Source organism: Callionymus lyra, chromosome 2 (assembly GCF_982586985.1).
Source record: "Callionymus lyra chromosome 2, fCalLyr1.hap1.1, whole genome shotgun sequence".
Lineage (NCBI taxonomy): Eukaryota > Metazoa > Chordata > Actinopteri > Syngnathiformes > Callionymidae > Callionymus > Callionymus lyra.
The window spans coordinates 30,786,138-30,801,105 of record NC_141819.1 but is presented as its reverse complement, the minus strand read 5'-3'; the positions used below and the strand labels follow the sequence as shown (position 1 = coordinate 30,801,105).

Below are 14,968 nucleotides of genomic sequence, written 5' to 3'. Positions count from 1 at the left end.
CTGATAAAGCTAAAAGGAAGTAGCATGAAGACCATCCTCCTGGTGATATCGTCCAGAAAAAGGTAATGAGTGTAGTAACCTGATATGAAGGTACTCCATAAGTGACATGAATTTGGTGACCATTAGAGTTATAATTGCAAAGTTATTACGAAATGTTTATGAAATATTGCAAGACAATATTTATTTTAGGATATCCAGAGGAAATTTTGAAAAACTAATGAGTGTAGTAACTTGTTATGAAGGTTCTCGATAAGTGACATGAATTTGGTGACCATCAGAGTTGTAATTACAAAGTTATTACAAAATGTATGTGAAATATTGCATGAAAATAGTGATTTTGAAAATTAAAAAAACGAATGAGTGTAGTAACATAAAATGGAAGCCCTTCTTTAGTCACATGAAGATGGTGACAATAGGACTTAAAATGAAGCAGTTCCCTCCGGACCACTTGATCTGCCATCTCTGGCCCAAACAGGGTCGCCTTCGATGTCGGGGCGTCAAGGATGTGTCGGCGTGGATGACAAGTTCAGCCAAATGTGTCTCCGACCCATCTGGGCTGTTGAGCAAATCTGTCCTCCCAGTAGAGCGAAGGCCCTGGGACATCCTCAGCCTTCATCTCCTCGAACTCGTCTTGCAAGGTGACATCCTTTGACTTTGCGAAGGCCAGACGATCCACTGCACCACAGAGGAAGGCCATGTTGTTGGCCAGGCAGGCCGTTCACCCCAGCCTTTTCACAGCCACAGCTTTTTCAACCAAGTAAGACTGTAATTCCTTGCGAAGAGTGATTTTTTTGTTGTTGTTGTAATTGTTGTAATTGTTTAGTTTAGAATCTGTAGCTTTTGTTTTATCGTTAGCTGATTTTTTTTTCCTGCCCCAGCTCAATTTGTTTAATTGTTTTATAGCCCTTGAGCCTTCCTCCGTTGGCGTGGATTTCTTTTTAAACAATTAAAAGTCTGCCTCGTCCTTCTCTGCGCCTGAGTCCTGTTTCGAGTCGCAGCCTGACAGCTGGAGTATTTTCAGACAACTTTTGTTTTAAGTGTTTTGGTTTCTTCTGCCACAGTCGGACTGGATGGAAACACTGAGATTGTTTATTTACGCTGAAATGTCGGACTCTCTGTTAAGATTAGCCACGGTTTTGTTTATGAGGAAAAAATAAATCTCTTGTTAGTTCATAATTGACAAACGATCATTCAATAAAGTTCAACATCTCCTCCATTGCAGGATAAATGTATATAAAAACCATTTTAAAGTAAAGACGTGAAATAGTGAAAAGGCTCTTAACATAGATACATCAGAGTGATGAGGACTTGGGATTTAATGGGCCGACTGTGTTTAGTTCTTGGCTGTTTTATCCATTTGCTGTTAGTCTTTAGATCTGGGATGCCAAACTAAATCACACAAGGGGCAAAAATGTTTCCACGCTGTAAGATGCTGGCCAGAGGAATAAATATTTACCAAACTTTCCCTAACAGGAAGTATAAGTCTGAGTTTGTCTTTTAGTTTTGGAGCCTTCATGTATCTTTGCCTTGCATATGTTATCCTTCCCAAAACAAATGTATTAACCTCAACATCAGTTTGACTGTTATTGGAAGTGTCTATACAACTCAGTTCACATAACTTACTTTAATTTCCAGCCAAACATTTTGCAGCTCAAATGACTTGGTGGGCTGGATTCGGCCAAGATTTCGGGAGTTCACTTTAATTTTTTAATATTTTAACATCAATTAAATGTGCATTTAAAATGAGAAATGTACACCAAATTTACTTTAAAAGTTCAAGTCTTGTTGACCCTGAAACATTTGTTTAACACACAAGTCACCCACCACTGCACCACCAAGAGAAGTTTATAAACAGCACAGTTGTTTAGTGACTCAAGTGTGTGTGTTGTATCTCTGTAGAGGTTCAGCCAGTGATTAAAGGTGAAGATAAACGGCAATAGTGCAGCAATAGAGTGAATCAGGAGAAGGTGAAGATCATCTTATTTAATATAAAGATGATAATAAAGAGAGATTAAATGAAGACTTTGACCCCCCCACCTCACACCTATTAAAGTGATATTTCACCCGAAATTCAAATTTTCAATTCACTCTCGTGGGTTGGGAGAATTTTCAGACTAATCATCCCTTTTTAGAGTTATAGGCAGAAATAATAGTCCATGTAACAGTCGCGGCCATAGCTCACTTTCTTCGTCCAAAAAGACTCCCTTAAAAACATCCATATATCCCAAGGTGCTATTCTGTAATTCACCACTTGTAGTGAAGGCTCGACAAGAGAAAGTGTTCCAAATAAATTTAAACAAGTCTTTAATTGAAGCTTGTTTGTAGCTAAAAGGCGTATATGCTACAACAACAGGAAATACTCACACAAGCTCCCAGTGTAGACGTGCGACCATCATATGCACATACATGCCAGTAACCACAAGAACAAGAATTACTATTAAAATCCCTAGAGAATAATCGAACAAAAGGAATCAAAGACTCTTACACGAACATGTACTATTTATTTTATGGAACCTCCTCTTCTTTTCATCTATTCATTGATGGGACTTTCAAAAAGTTTCCGTTGACTCTTCACACCTGATGAAGCTAACAGGAAATAGTATGCAGAGCATCGTATCGTCCAGTTCCACCAATCATAGGTGAGAAGCTTCTGATGGTGAAGAGATTGAGATCATGAAGCAGCAGCAGAGTTGACTCACACTCACAGACGAAGACATGGCTGTAGAGATGCTGCTGCTGGTGGTTCTCTTCTCCAACAACATCCACGCTGAAATCCTCAAGATGAAAGGAACGTCTCATGACTTCATCCTGAACAAAACAGCTGATGACTTCTGCTTGATCTCAAGATGGAGCGGTGAGGAGAAGAAACTTTTGTGGAACTCTTCACATCATCTTAACTCCAGTCTGCAGAGAGAAGCTTCTCATCAAATATCCACTCTGGAGGTTTCAGACTCGGGTCAGTACCAAGAACAGTGCTGGACCCAGAACAACGTGACGCACGAGAGGAACTTCACTCTCCTGGTTTGTGACCGATCGAAATCGCGTGAAAAGGCTTTGTACCCGCATGTTGGACAGACCGTGGAGCTGACTTTTGACAGAGTGGGACCAAACCAGAGTCTCCAGTGGGCTTTAGAATATAGAAACCTCCAAATAAAACAAATAGAATTTCCGATAGATGATGAACTATTCTCTGTGTATAAACTTCAGTCAGTAATTAACAAATCATCTCTTCTTGTAACAATTGACAGACCCCTTGGCTTTACACGCTATTTCAGTTTCGAGAAGTACCATCAGACGTGTGACGTACTCAGTCGTTACACTATACATGTACCACCTGATCGTATTTTCAGACGCGTGGGAGAGAGTCTGGAGCTGAACTGCTCTGACATCAGTGGAAACAAATCACATGTGTGGAGTATAAAATCAGTGATGAAATATGAAGAGAGTCAAAACCACACTCTGATGTTTCCATCACTGACCTTGAACCACACAGGTAGATACATCTGTAAATACAGTGATGTCTATCTAGAATTTTACGACCTGTATGTGTGTCCTGAGTCTGACCCGCCTGCTGTTGAGTTCTTCACTGGAGGAGAAAACATGACTTTACAATGTGGCGACTGGAAACAGCCTGATGAGATTCGTTGGTTCATGAAGACAAACAGAACTGAAGGAAGACAATCACGTGTACGAAATATTCCACAAAAAGACAGAATCTTTCTCTCTGACATGAGCCTGGTGATCACTAACATCTCTCTGGAAGACAGCGGAGAGTTCTGGTGTTTAATTATGAAAAACAAACATTGTGTGTTCACATCTAAGACCCTTGTGATGTTCGGAGAGCCAGAGGTTGATCACCATCTAGTGAGGTCTGTGCTGCTCAGTGTTGTGATCTTCATGATGTGTGTTGTTGTTGTTGTTGTTGTTGTTGTGGTCTGGAGGAGCAGGAGTAGAGAGCAGCTCCCAGTACCTGTGGAGGAAGTGGAGATGTGTGATGTGTCTCCAGCGTCAGCAGATGTGCAGTCAGAGACTCTCTGAGGTTTCAACATGATCCACGTGTGTTTGGATGAATCTGCTTTTCTTTGACTTCACTGTTTGTGTGTAATCAGTGTGACTCTTGTTTCCTCCTCAGTGTTAATAAAGTTTAACCTTGAATACCTCAGCACACTTCAGTTTTTCTTCTCAAGAAGCTTATGTGAACAAAAATAATACTAATAATAACAAAGAAGTTCATAAAAAAGTATAAATGTTCAGTGACGATGACAATGTATGTTTTTTTAAACCTCAAGATGTAACAGAGTGGTCACACTGGAGAAAAACCTTTCAGCTGCTCTGATGATAACTTTCACAGTAAGAGAGAGACCGAAAAAGGCTTCTTTCAGTGCCCAGTGTGGTTTATGTAGTTTATCCAGCTTCATGCCAACCACAGAGCCAGCCCTCCTGATCAACCTGTCCAACCTGTTGACACTCCTCCTGGACACATTCCCACCCCAACACACCACAGCATAAAACAGGACACTGGCCACCACAGACTGGTAGAACATGCAGAGGAGCTTCTTGCAGATGTTAAATGATCGAAGCCTCCTCAGAAACTACAGTCTACTCTGAACTTTCTTATATACATGGTCTGTGTTGCAGGACCAGTCCAGTTTACTGTCCAGCCACACGCCGAGGTACTTATAGTTGTCAACTATCTCCACCTCGTCGCCGCTAATGGACACTGGACGTGTCTTTGTCCTGGACCTCCCGAAGTCCAAGACCAGCTCCTTGGTCTTTGAGGTGTTGAGCTGCAAGTGGTTACTCTCACTCCAGTCCACAAAGTCACGTATCAGACTTCTATACTCGTCTTCGCTGTGGCAGTGTCGTCAGCATACTTCTGGACGAGACTCCGCTCTGAGTTGTAGCAGAAGTCTGAAGTGTAGATGGTGAAGCGGAGAGGGGCCAGTACTGTCCCCTGAGGTGCTCCTGTACTGCACACCACAGTGTCAGAAGTGATGTTCTTCAGCCCGACATACTGTACTGTCGATCATTGGGATAGTCCGAGGTCCAGGAGACCAGGCCAGGGTTCACATGCATCTTTTTCAGATTGACTTCAACTCAACCATTAACTACTTGCAATGTAACACTGCAGCACAGTCAGGGGTAAAATGTAAAAGTTTTGTTTTCTAAAAGAAAATTTGCCAATTTTTCAATGCTTTCTTTTTTCTCAAAATAATTTTTATTACAGTTGCATTACAATAAGGTGAATAATGTAAAAACCTCAAAAAGCCCCAATCCAAAGTTTATTCAGGGAAAATAATTGATAAAAGTAAAAAATGTACAGTGAATGTACAAAAAGATGCAGATATCAAATCGCTTTTAACTCATTACATTAAGTTATAACCAGCTTGTGTACCAACACAGTAGGGTTTGGAGCAGTTCTGATTAAGATCAGAAATTGCGCTGCTTCTTTCTATTGCTCTTGTGAACTTATACATTTTTAGAAATTCTCAAACACTTTAAACTTTAGACTTTAAACTCCATAGAACATTGAACAATCATACAATACAGGTACAAAACAAGAATACCATTTTTGAATGTATTTTCAGTTGTTTTTTTCATTGGTATCACTATGTCTGTTACCTTAAACCAAGTTAATATGGGCTTTTAGCCATGCTTCTGAGAGTTTCAATTCATGTATAATCATTTTGTGTAGGCGACTGATATCTAGCTCATCAACGTCAGGCTCAAGTGTCAGTCGTCATCACTTCCTGAATGCTATGGTGATAGATAGCTGCAGTCCCTCGTTGGTATCAACTTACAACTCACTCAGATCTTCACGCACATGTGCTTGTGTGCATATGCGGTTCTGCTCATTACATACCAATATGCAGCCTGGATGAGAAATCACTGAAGACAACCGAAACATAACTATTTATGTATATTTGTATTTTGTTTTTTGACAAAACAAAATTAATTTAAAAAAAAAAGATCTCTTTGTTTTCAGGAAGAGCTCCATAGACAAAATATAAGATGTTATTTTAATCAAAACATCAGATTTAAAAAAATGTGATGTTTTTTCCTTTTTTTTGTTCTTCATTATTCATTTTCAATGTTATGGGTATTTTTTTGTTACTTTAATTTTAAAACACCAAGTTTTATTATTCTCTTTTATTCAATTCTTATTATTTAATTCTTTCATTCTGTAATGCCACCACAAAAAACTCATGTGTTGTGTTTACAACACTGGAGATAAAACATTCTGATTCTGATTTAATAACAACACTTGTTTGCTTTTTTTTGGGGGGGGGGGGCTGTAAATAAAGGTCTTATAAATGTTCACAATATACAATATATACTTTACAATTAACTACTATCAAACCATTACATCTGCTTTTCAGCTGTTGGTGACTAATAAGGCATTTGCTTTTTTTGCACACAGAAGATAACACAGTAAATAAAAATTAATTAAATGAAAAAAATAAAATCGAATAATATAAGAATAAATAAATATAAATATAAGAACTATAGAAAAAAAAAGATGCAAAAACAGTCAGTGTATAACACTCAGTTTAATGTGAATGAAAGTGGAGATAGTGGAAGGAGACACTGGTGGGAATTTATCTATTTATGAATGATATGGCAGTGGGTAGTAAACGGTTCCTGAGTCATGTGTTTTTCTTGGGCAGAGGGCCACCAATGCTCCGCTCAGCACTACTCACATTCCGATGCAGACTCTTCATGTCCTGCTGTGTGGCCGCTGCAAACCACACAGTGATAGAGGAGAAAAATACACTGTTTAATCTGGTTGCTCAACTTGTTGAACAAAGACAATAAAGTTTTCTTAATTTCTCTCTGATAACTGTCAAGTAGAAAAGAATAAATTAAATTAAATAAATAGAATTAAAAGGGGTCATTTACTTTATTTCCTTTACCCAGAACACTCAAAAAGCTCTATCAGGCGAAAGAGAAACCATCTGGAGATACACCAGCTACACACATCATACCATTTGTGTATATAAGTGTGTGCAGTGAATTAATGTAAACTGATTATTTCCCAATATTAAACAAATTATCACATCTTTTTTTCAATTTAACGATCTCACTTGGTTCCATAAATACATATGCAGTGGTTCAGATTGTTCACCTTGACCCAGAGACAACACAAGGGATACCACAAACACATTTGTCCTCCGACCCTGAGATAACACAACTGTTAAGTAAGTAAGTAAGTAAGTAATTTATATTTATATAGCCCTTTTCCAGACCAGGGTCACAAAGCGCTTAAACAATCAAAACAATACTCACTAAAATATATACTTTAAAGGTCAAGATAAAACTGAGAACAACACAGGAGTTCCAGGAAATCAAGGACGTTACAAAGGTATAAGGGGATTTATATTTGTATATATTTTTATTTTTTGCATATATTTATTTTATTTCCTGTCAAATGTTCAGCATGATTTTTTGTTTCCTTTATGAAAATCTTCAAAACAATCTTGACACGACAGCCTGAATACGTTTGTATTGTAGAGCACATTTCAGCCTCTAGATGGCAGCATTGTAAACTCAAGCAGCGTCCTCAGAAGAAGTGAACTTGGCCACGTGACATACAGGAAACAGTTATCGAGGAGGAAACGAAGAGAAAATGGATCCGTTCCTTCATTTTCTTCTCCCCGAACATTACACACAACTCTAATAAGAGTTTAAGATAAAGAGAATCCTCCTGGAGATGGAGACCGATAGTCCAGGTACACACGCCGTACCCTTTGTGTATCAAAAGTGTGTGCAGAGAATTGTGCTGTAGTGTTAGTCGTTGTGTCGTGTTGTGTTGTCACTTGACTCGTGTTGAACTGTCTTAAGTCTCAGCCTCAGTGAGACTAAATGGAAAAGGATCGAGTATTGTTGAATAATCACTTGATTTATACTGCAGAGAGATCGCTCTTTTATTTTCATTTTCGACAATGTTTAATGAAAGTTAAGCATGTCCTGTAACATACAAGGTAAATGTGGCCACTACTTAAACGTATATAAATACACATTTAGTTTTAAACGGTGGTGAAGTTCAAGGGTCAGTAGATGTCAAGATATATCACATTAAAAAACAAACCTTTTTCTTCCAAAAGTTAGATCTTACATTTTACTCTCAAGCAAGTTTCGAAGTTATTATATTCTTTATATATTCTTACTATAAAATGCGTATTTCCTGTCAAGAGTTAAGCATTGCAAAATTATTTAATTATGAGTTTGGGGGAGTGGAGCAATATATATATATATACACAAACAGACAGACGAGACAGTAGTATCATCTTTTAGCTCCACTCCTGCCCCCAAATTCAAAATTATAAAGCCTAATAGCACGAGGAATGAATGAGTCCCTGAGTCTATTAGTGTTGCATCATATATATACTGTATATAAATAGATGTATAGATATTTCAATGCTTCATTCAGGTTTTTGTTAAATTTTCTCTGGTTAATTGATATAACATGTTTTTAAAAAACTATAATCATGACAGTAATCGGGGGAGTATATCCCCTCATGCTCGTTGTCTCACCCACAAGTAATTTAACCCCATTTGTGTGTGAAATGTATGCAGCAGGAAACCCTGGGTTTTTGGCATTCAACAATATTTTGGTAGCTTCTATCTTTTTGTAGCTACTAACAAAATAGACACCTTTTACTGACTATGTTTATTGCTAGTGTAAATTCCAGAAGGCACAATGGCAAAAAATAAAGATTTTCACTATTAAAATAGTTGTCAATTAGCAGTTTCAAGATCCAGTTTATGTTCATAATTGTGAATTATGATTTATTTAAATCAGATACATGATAATTCTACATGATTAACCGTAATTAAAAAAGAAAGGTCTAATCTGCCCGTAGATTTACTCGCGTCGTGTCAAAACATAAACAAAGTTTGAGTATTTCAGGCTTCTGTTTGTGATTGAGGCAAATAAAGGGCGTGTGATGGGTAGACTGATCAGTGGAGCTTTCTAGGTCAAGAATAATGTATGTCTGATGCAGTGAAGAGAGAGGAGCCAAAAGGCAATTGACAAAAGACTGATCTACTGCTACAACAGCAACAAGAGGTGACAAATTGTTTCATTGTTCAGTGACTCAAATGTATTTGTGTCTCCACAGATGTGCAGCAGCTGCTGGTGGTTAAAGAAGAAGTTGAGCAGCAGGAGTGCAGCTCTAGTCTACAACCAGATATTATTTTTGTCAAAGAAGAGAAAGACAATGATGACAAAAAGACAATCACTTCCATCAATTTGAAGAGTGATTATGATATTGAATATAGAAGATTGACTCAACAAATTAAAACAGAAGAAGATGGAGACGACAGTGGAAGATCAGAACCAGCATGTGACCTGGATAATTCTCTCCACCCTGACCACCAGAGCTCGCTATGTTGCAAATCTGACACTGATGACAGTGAAGACTGGACAGAAACCAGTAACAACCAGTCAAGTTCAAACGCCATGGAGAATCCAAAAGATTGTTTCAATCAGGAGAGAGATGATGACGATCGCAATTCACTGATCTGCTCTGAATGTGGCAAGAAATGTTCTACAAAGTCTGGACTGACTCTACACACTAAATCCTGTTGTGGACCTTTGACTTGTTTAGTTTGTGGAAAATGTTTTGAAAAGAGACATAATCTGAAGATACACATGAAAATTCACACCGGAGAAAAACCTTTTAGCTGCTCTCAGTGTGGAAAATCCTTTAGAAACGAAGAAGACTTGAATGAACATGTGCAAATTCACATTCGAGAAAAGCCTTTTATCTGCCCCCGATGTGGTAAATGTTTTAAAAGCAAAAACAACTTGAAGGTTCACATAAGAATTCACACTGGAGAAAAACCTTTTAGCTGTTTTCAGTGTAGTAAGACTTTTACACTGAGAGGGACCCTGCAGAAACACATACGAATTCACACTGGAGAAAAACCTTTTAGCTGTTCACAGTGTGGTAAATATTTTGCACAGAGAGGAACCCTACAGAAACACATGAGAATTCACACCGGCGAAAAACCTTACAGTTGCTCTCAGTGCGGTAAATGTTTAACTCAAAGAGGAAACTTGAAAAAACACATGAGACTCCACAATGGAGAGTGAGCTTTTATCATCTCTCGCAGTGTTAAATGTTTCTATATACTATTTCCTAATTACACTGGAGAAAATATTCAGCTGTTTACAGTTGCACAGATAGAAACTGGAAAAAAAGACAGCAGATCAGTTAAGATCTCAAGTCCAATTGTCCCAGATGTTCCAACATACACGCAGACATTGAGTAATGTCACCTCCATGACAGTGGGTAGCACTTTGGCCTCTCAAGACCTTCTGTTTGAACCTGTTAATAAGAAGTGACTTAAAATAAATGAGAAAAACATGTGGCACAGGTTTCTGGATTGAATATACACGCATCTATATAAATATTATATATTCAGATAAATTGTTGGAGTGAAATAGCTGCTGATTCAAAATGTTCTAGTTTCAGATATTTTAGAATGTAAACTTTGATCATACAATGAATTGCTTGAGTTGTTTCTTGCATTGTCTTGAATGATCTATTGCTTCATTATTGTATATGTTTGGATTGTTGAAAGAGTCATCCTTGCTTTTTCGCATCTGATTTGAAATACATTTTTCAGAGACATGGTTGTCATCATCATTTTTTCTCTTAGAAACTAAAACTAGACTTTATAGATTTTTCTTTGGTGACTGCTTAGTTAACTGGGTTAATGTAAAGCACATCGTTATTATAAATATTACAAGTATGGATAATAGAAACAAACTGGTAAAGATAACATTCAATACCCCAGCTTTGAGATGTTCCTAATTTCTTTAGTGCACTGGACAAAACGATGCTGCAGGAATGAGCATTGCAGGAGAATAAAATTAATCTCTAAATCTATAACTAAAATCATGTGGAGGTAGAAAACTTAACGTTTTAACTTAAATTCTACAATATAATAAAATTGAATACGCTTGGCTGTGTTGTAGTTCGTAATTTTAGCCGTCAGATGGCAGCAATATGAAACTAAAACCAAACAAAGACGTCAGAAAAAGAACATTTTCACACGTGACTATAGAAAATGATCTGCTCTCGCCTCCATTTTCTTCCACCAGAACACGGAGAAGCAGCTTTTCCAAACGGAGGAAAATACAGCTGGAGATGGAGACCATGGATCCAGGTTCACACGCACGCGGAATAATGTATTATATTTATGGTATGATTAGTAAATTGTAATGAGGTTTCGTACATCATTAATATGAGTGTAGAGCATATAATGGCGCAAGCGATCGTGGAAAAAGGTGCACTGAAATGATACTAAATTAAAATTATAAATATACTAACTGGTAAAATACACCTTCATAATTTGTAGTATAGTGAAGTAGTCAAGATTATGTTTTTTAGTATATTAGTATCAGTGCAAGTTACTTCAAACGTGTAGTTGATATTTGCGAAGCTTTTTTCCTTCTTAGCTACTCGCACGTAGTTATTTTTTATGATAAAAAACATGATTCAAAATGTAACGTAAAGCATGTCATAGTCATGTGTATTACTTACTTACTTACTTGTGCCCACACTGATAAATATATTATAGTCACAATCACAATAAAATAAAGCACCCTAACTTTCTGATATCCATCTAGGAGTTACAGTTCGACTCAAATTAAAATCAAAATAATATATTTAACAAGTTGTTGTCGGCTAACGTTACCTACCTCACGCAGTGTTTGTTTGTGTCTCTGCAGATGTTCAGCAGCTGCTGGTGATTAAAGAAGAAGTTGAGGAGCAGGAGTGCAGCTCCAGTCTGAATCAGGGGAAACAAGAACATAATTTAAATATAAAAAAAGAAGTCGAGGAAAATGAGGACAGTGCCCGTTTGAATCTAGAGAGACACAAACTTGATATTATTACTGAAGAAGATGCGGAGAAAATACAAGATGATGGAGAAAATTTCCCCCGGTTCTTCGACACTCCTGTGAAGATTGAATACAATGATGCCACCAGAAACCTGACTCCACACATGAAGGAGGAAGTGGATATCTGTGAGAGACCAGAATCAGAATGCTACTTGCATGCACCTCTCCCACCTGACCACCAGATGTCGCTGTGTTCTGAATCTGACACTGACGACAGTGAAGACTGGAGGGAAGCCAGTAACTCTCAGTCGGGGTCAAACTCTGTGGAGAATCCAAAAGTTAATGTCAGTGAGAAGACAAATGATGATCACAAATCACTGATCTGCTCTGGATGTGGAAAGACATTTCTTTCCAGTTCTGGACTCACTAAGCACAAAAGATTATGCTGTCTAGGACCTTTTAATTGTATTTTTTGCGGAACATGTTTTGTAAAGCGGAAGACCCTTAAGGATCACATGAGAATTCACACTCTAGAAAAACCTTTCACCTGCACTCTATGTGGTAAATGTTTTACTCAGAGTGTGAGTCTAAAGAGACACATGAGAACTCACACAGGAGAAAAACCATTCGTCTGCTCGCAATGTGGAAATTGTTTTGCACATTCACAAGACCTGCAAAAACACATGAGAATTCACACTGGAGAAAAACCTTTTACCTGCTCTCAGTGTGGTAAATCGTTTACTCAGAGTGGGCATCTAAAGAAACACATCAGAACTCATACAAGAGAAAAACCTTTTATGTGCATCCAGTGTGATAAATCTTTTACTCAGAGTGGGCATCTGAAGACACATATTAGAACTCACACTTCAGAAAAACCCTTTACCTGCTCTCAGTGCGGTAGATCTTTCACTGAAAGAGGGACTCTGAAGAAACACATGAGAACTCACACAGGAGAAAAACATTTTACCTGCTCTTATTGTGGTAAGTTTTTTTCTGAGAGTGGGATTCTGAAGAAACACATGACAACTCACACTGTAGAAAAACCTTTTACCTGCACTCAGTGTGGTAAATCTTTTACTGAAAGAGGGAGTCTTAAGAAACACATGATAACTCACACTGGAGAAAAACCTTTTGTCTGCTCGCAGTGTGGTAAATGCTATGCACATGCAGAGAGTCTGACGAAACACTTGAGAATTCACAGTGGTGAAAAACCTTTTACCTGCTCTCAGTGTGGTAAATCTTTTACTGAGAGTGGGCATCTGAAGAAACACATGAGAACTCACACTGGAGAGAAACCTTTCATTTGCTCGCAGTGTGGGAAATGTTATGCACATGCAGACAAACTGAAAAGACACATGAGAATTCATACTGGTGAAAAACCTTTTACCTGCTCTCAGTGTGGTAAATCTTTTACCGAGAAAGGGCATCTGAAGAAACACATGAGAACTCACACAGGAGAAAAACCTTTCATTTGCTCACAGTGTGGTAATTGTTATGCAAATGCAGAAAGACTGAAAATACACATGCAAATACATACTGGAGAAAACGTAAAAGCTGCTTCCAATGTGGTAAACATTTCTACAAAGTATAAGCCATGACAGTCACATTAGTATCCACACGGCTGTGGACATTGTATTACATTGAGAAGTGATCTAGAGAAACTCATTCAAGTATATGAGAGAAAACCTTTCTGTTGCTCTTGGTGTTGGGGATCATTTACACGGACTGAAAGTCTGGATACACACGGAAATATATGGTGAAAAAAATAAATATAATTTGTTCTCAGAGTGGTGCTTACTTTTCCTGTTGTTGGTCTCTGAAGAAATGTTTACAATTGCTGAGCTAAAATGTATCATATTCAACAAAAGCTTATCGCTAGAAACTGAGAAGTTGGGAATATGCCTCTAAATAATTGTGACAACTGCATTCAGTCGACTCAAGGGGGAGGAGTGAATTCTGTCTCTGATAAGCAGAAATACCCTTCATTTGAATCTGTCATTTGGGGCTGTTATATGTTACCTTTCTTTCAAAATCACATACATTCTAGGCTAACTACTTTATACACTGTATTTGGATTCATAATACAACTGTTGCAATGAGTCTAATAATTGAGTTCTGCCTAGAAAACATATATTCGAATGACGTCCTTGTTTGCTTGACAAGGCCTGCTTCTGCTTTGGTAGTCTCCAAGCCACTGTCAACTTTAATGAGAAGAAAAGATGCTACATTTTATAATAAAAAACATTGTACTATCTTGAACATCCCTAGGGTTCCTTGAAACATTAATTATGTTAAACTTAAAAACCGAAATCCAAAAAGGGAACATACATTACATAAAAGGACTGGGTTAACATTATACTAAATATGTATTTGATGGAAAATATTTCATTTTTTATCAAAGTGCAGAAGGATTAATTTATTATCTTTGCTCAAAATGGATTGAAATATTGCAAGTCGGCTACTGTATGTATTGGAACATTGGTGGTATATTAGTTAATATTGCTTAGTAGTACAAATGAAATAGATTTTAACTTCTGAATACTGATATGTATGACTTGAGTCTTCAATAAAAAATAAATCTTAAAAAAAAAATGAAAAAAAGTTGGCATTCTCTCATTTAGACCTCGATACAGCTTCATTTTTTTTAAAGATACCTTTGACAAGTTTATTGTCATAACTAAACTCTGTACTTGTCTGCACTGACTCAAACAAAACATGACGTTCATTTTGATTAGTTGTGTCTGTTGCTGTATTTCTTCATTATGGTGGGGTTTGATTTCTACCACCGCCCCAGCTTCATGCTACATCTTTCAAGTTAAGTAATTGGTTGATTTTAAAGTAATCAATGACGGCATCAAACAGTCACAGTGTCCACAGCTTTTGTCCCAAGTGGCTGGAACATGTTTTTGTCAATAGTCCTACTTAACTTTAACATGTTAAAATCCAGATGCCTCTTCTAAAACATATATTATCTATTTAAGTAAGTTTATATATGTATTTTTATTTCAACGTCAAAAAATGTTTTGTTTTTAATCTAATCTTAAATGGATTTCTAAGCTTGGACGAATGTGTGGCTGTGTTGAAGTACACATTTCAGCCTGTAGAGGGCAACAG

General features: G+C 37.5%; 3 protein-coding genes across 4 annotated transcripts; all 3 read left to right on the top strand.

Moving 5' to 3' along the window:
• Window positions 1-2,715: 2,715 nt before the first annotated feature.
• LOC148086513 (uncharacterized) lies at window positions 2,716-4,038 on the top strand. Its single transcript, XM_087782993.1, has one exon. The coding sequence runs from the start codon at window positions 2,716-2,718 to the stop codon at window positions 4,036-4,038; it is 1,323 nt and encodes a 440-aa protein (XP_087639119.1).
• Window positions 4,039-7,617: 3,579 nt separating this feature from the next.
• On the top strand, window positions 7,618-10,637 carry LOC148086512 (uncharacterized). Its single transcript, XM_087784651.1, has 2 exons — window positions 7,618-7,730; window positions 9,123-10,637. Exons 1-2 carry the CDS (start codon window positions 7,712-7,714, stop codon window positions 10,097-10,099), a joined length of 996 nt encoding a protein of 331 aa, XP_087640777.1. The 5' UTR covers window positions 7,618-7,711; the 3' UTR covers window positions 10,100-10,637.
• Window positions 10,638-11,099: 462 nt separating this feature from the next.
• On the top strand, window positions 11,100-13,598 carry LOC148086511 (uncharacterized). 2 transcript variants are annotated; one of them, XM_087784645.1, is made up of 2 exons: window positions 11,100-11,178; window positions 11,744-13,598. In XM_087784645.1, exons 1-2 carry the CDS (start codon window positions 11,160-11,162, stop codon window positions 13,450-13,452), a joined length of 1,728 nt encoding a protein of 575 aa, XP_087640771.1. In that variant the 5' UTR covers window positions 11,100-11,159; the 3' UTR covers window positions 13,453-13,598. The 2 variants fall into 2 exon arrangements, with proteins under 2 accessions (XP_087640771.1, XP_087640770.1); XM_087784644.1 differs by having other exon boundaries at window positions 11,122-11,178; window positions 11,723-13,598.
• Window positions 13,599-14,968: the final 1,370 nt, after the last annotated feature.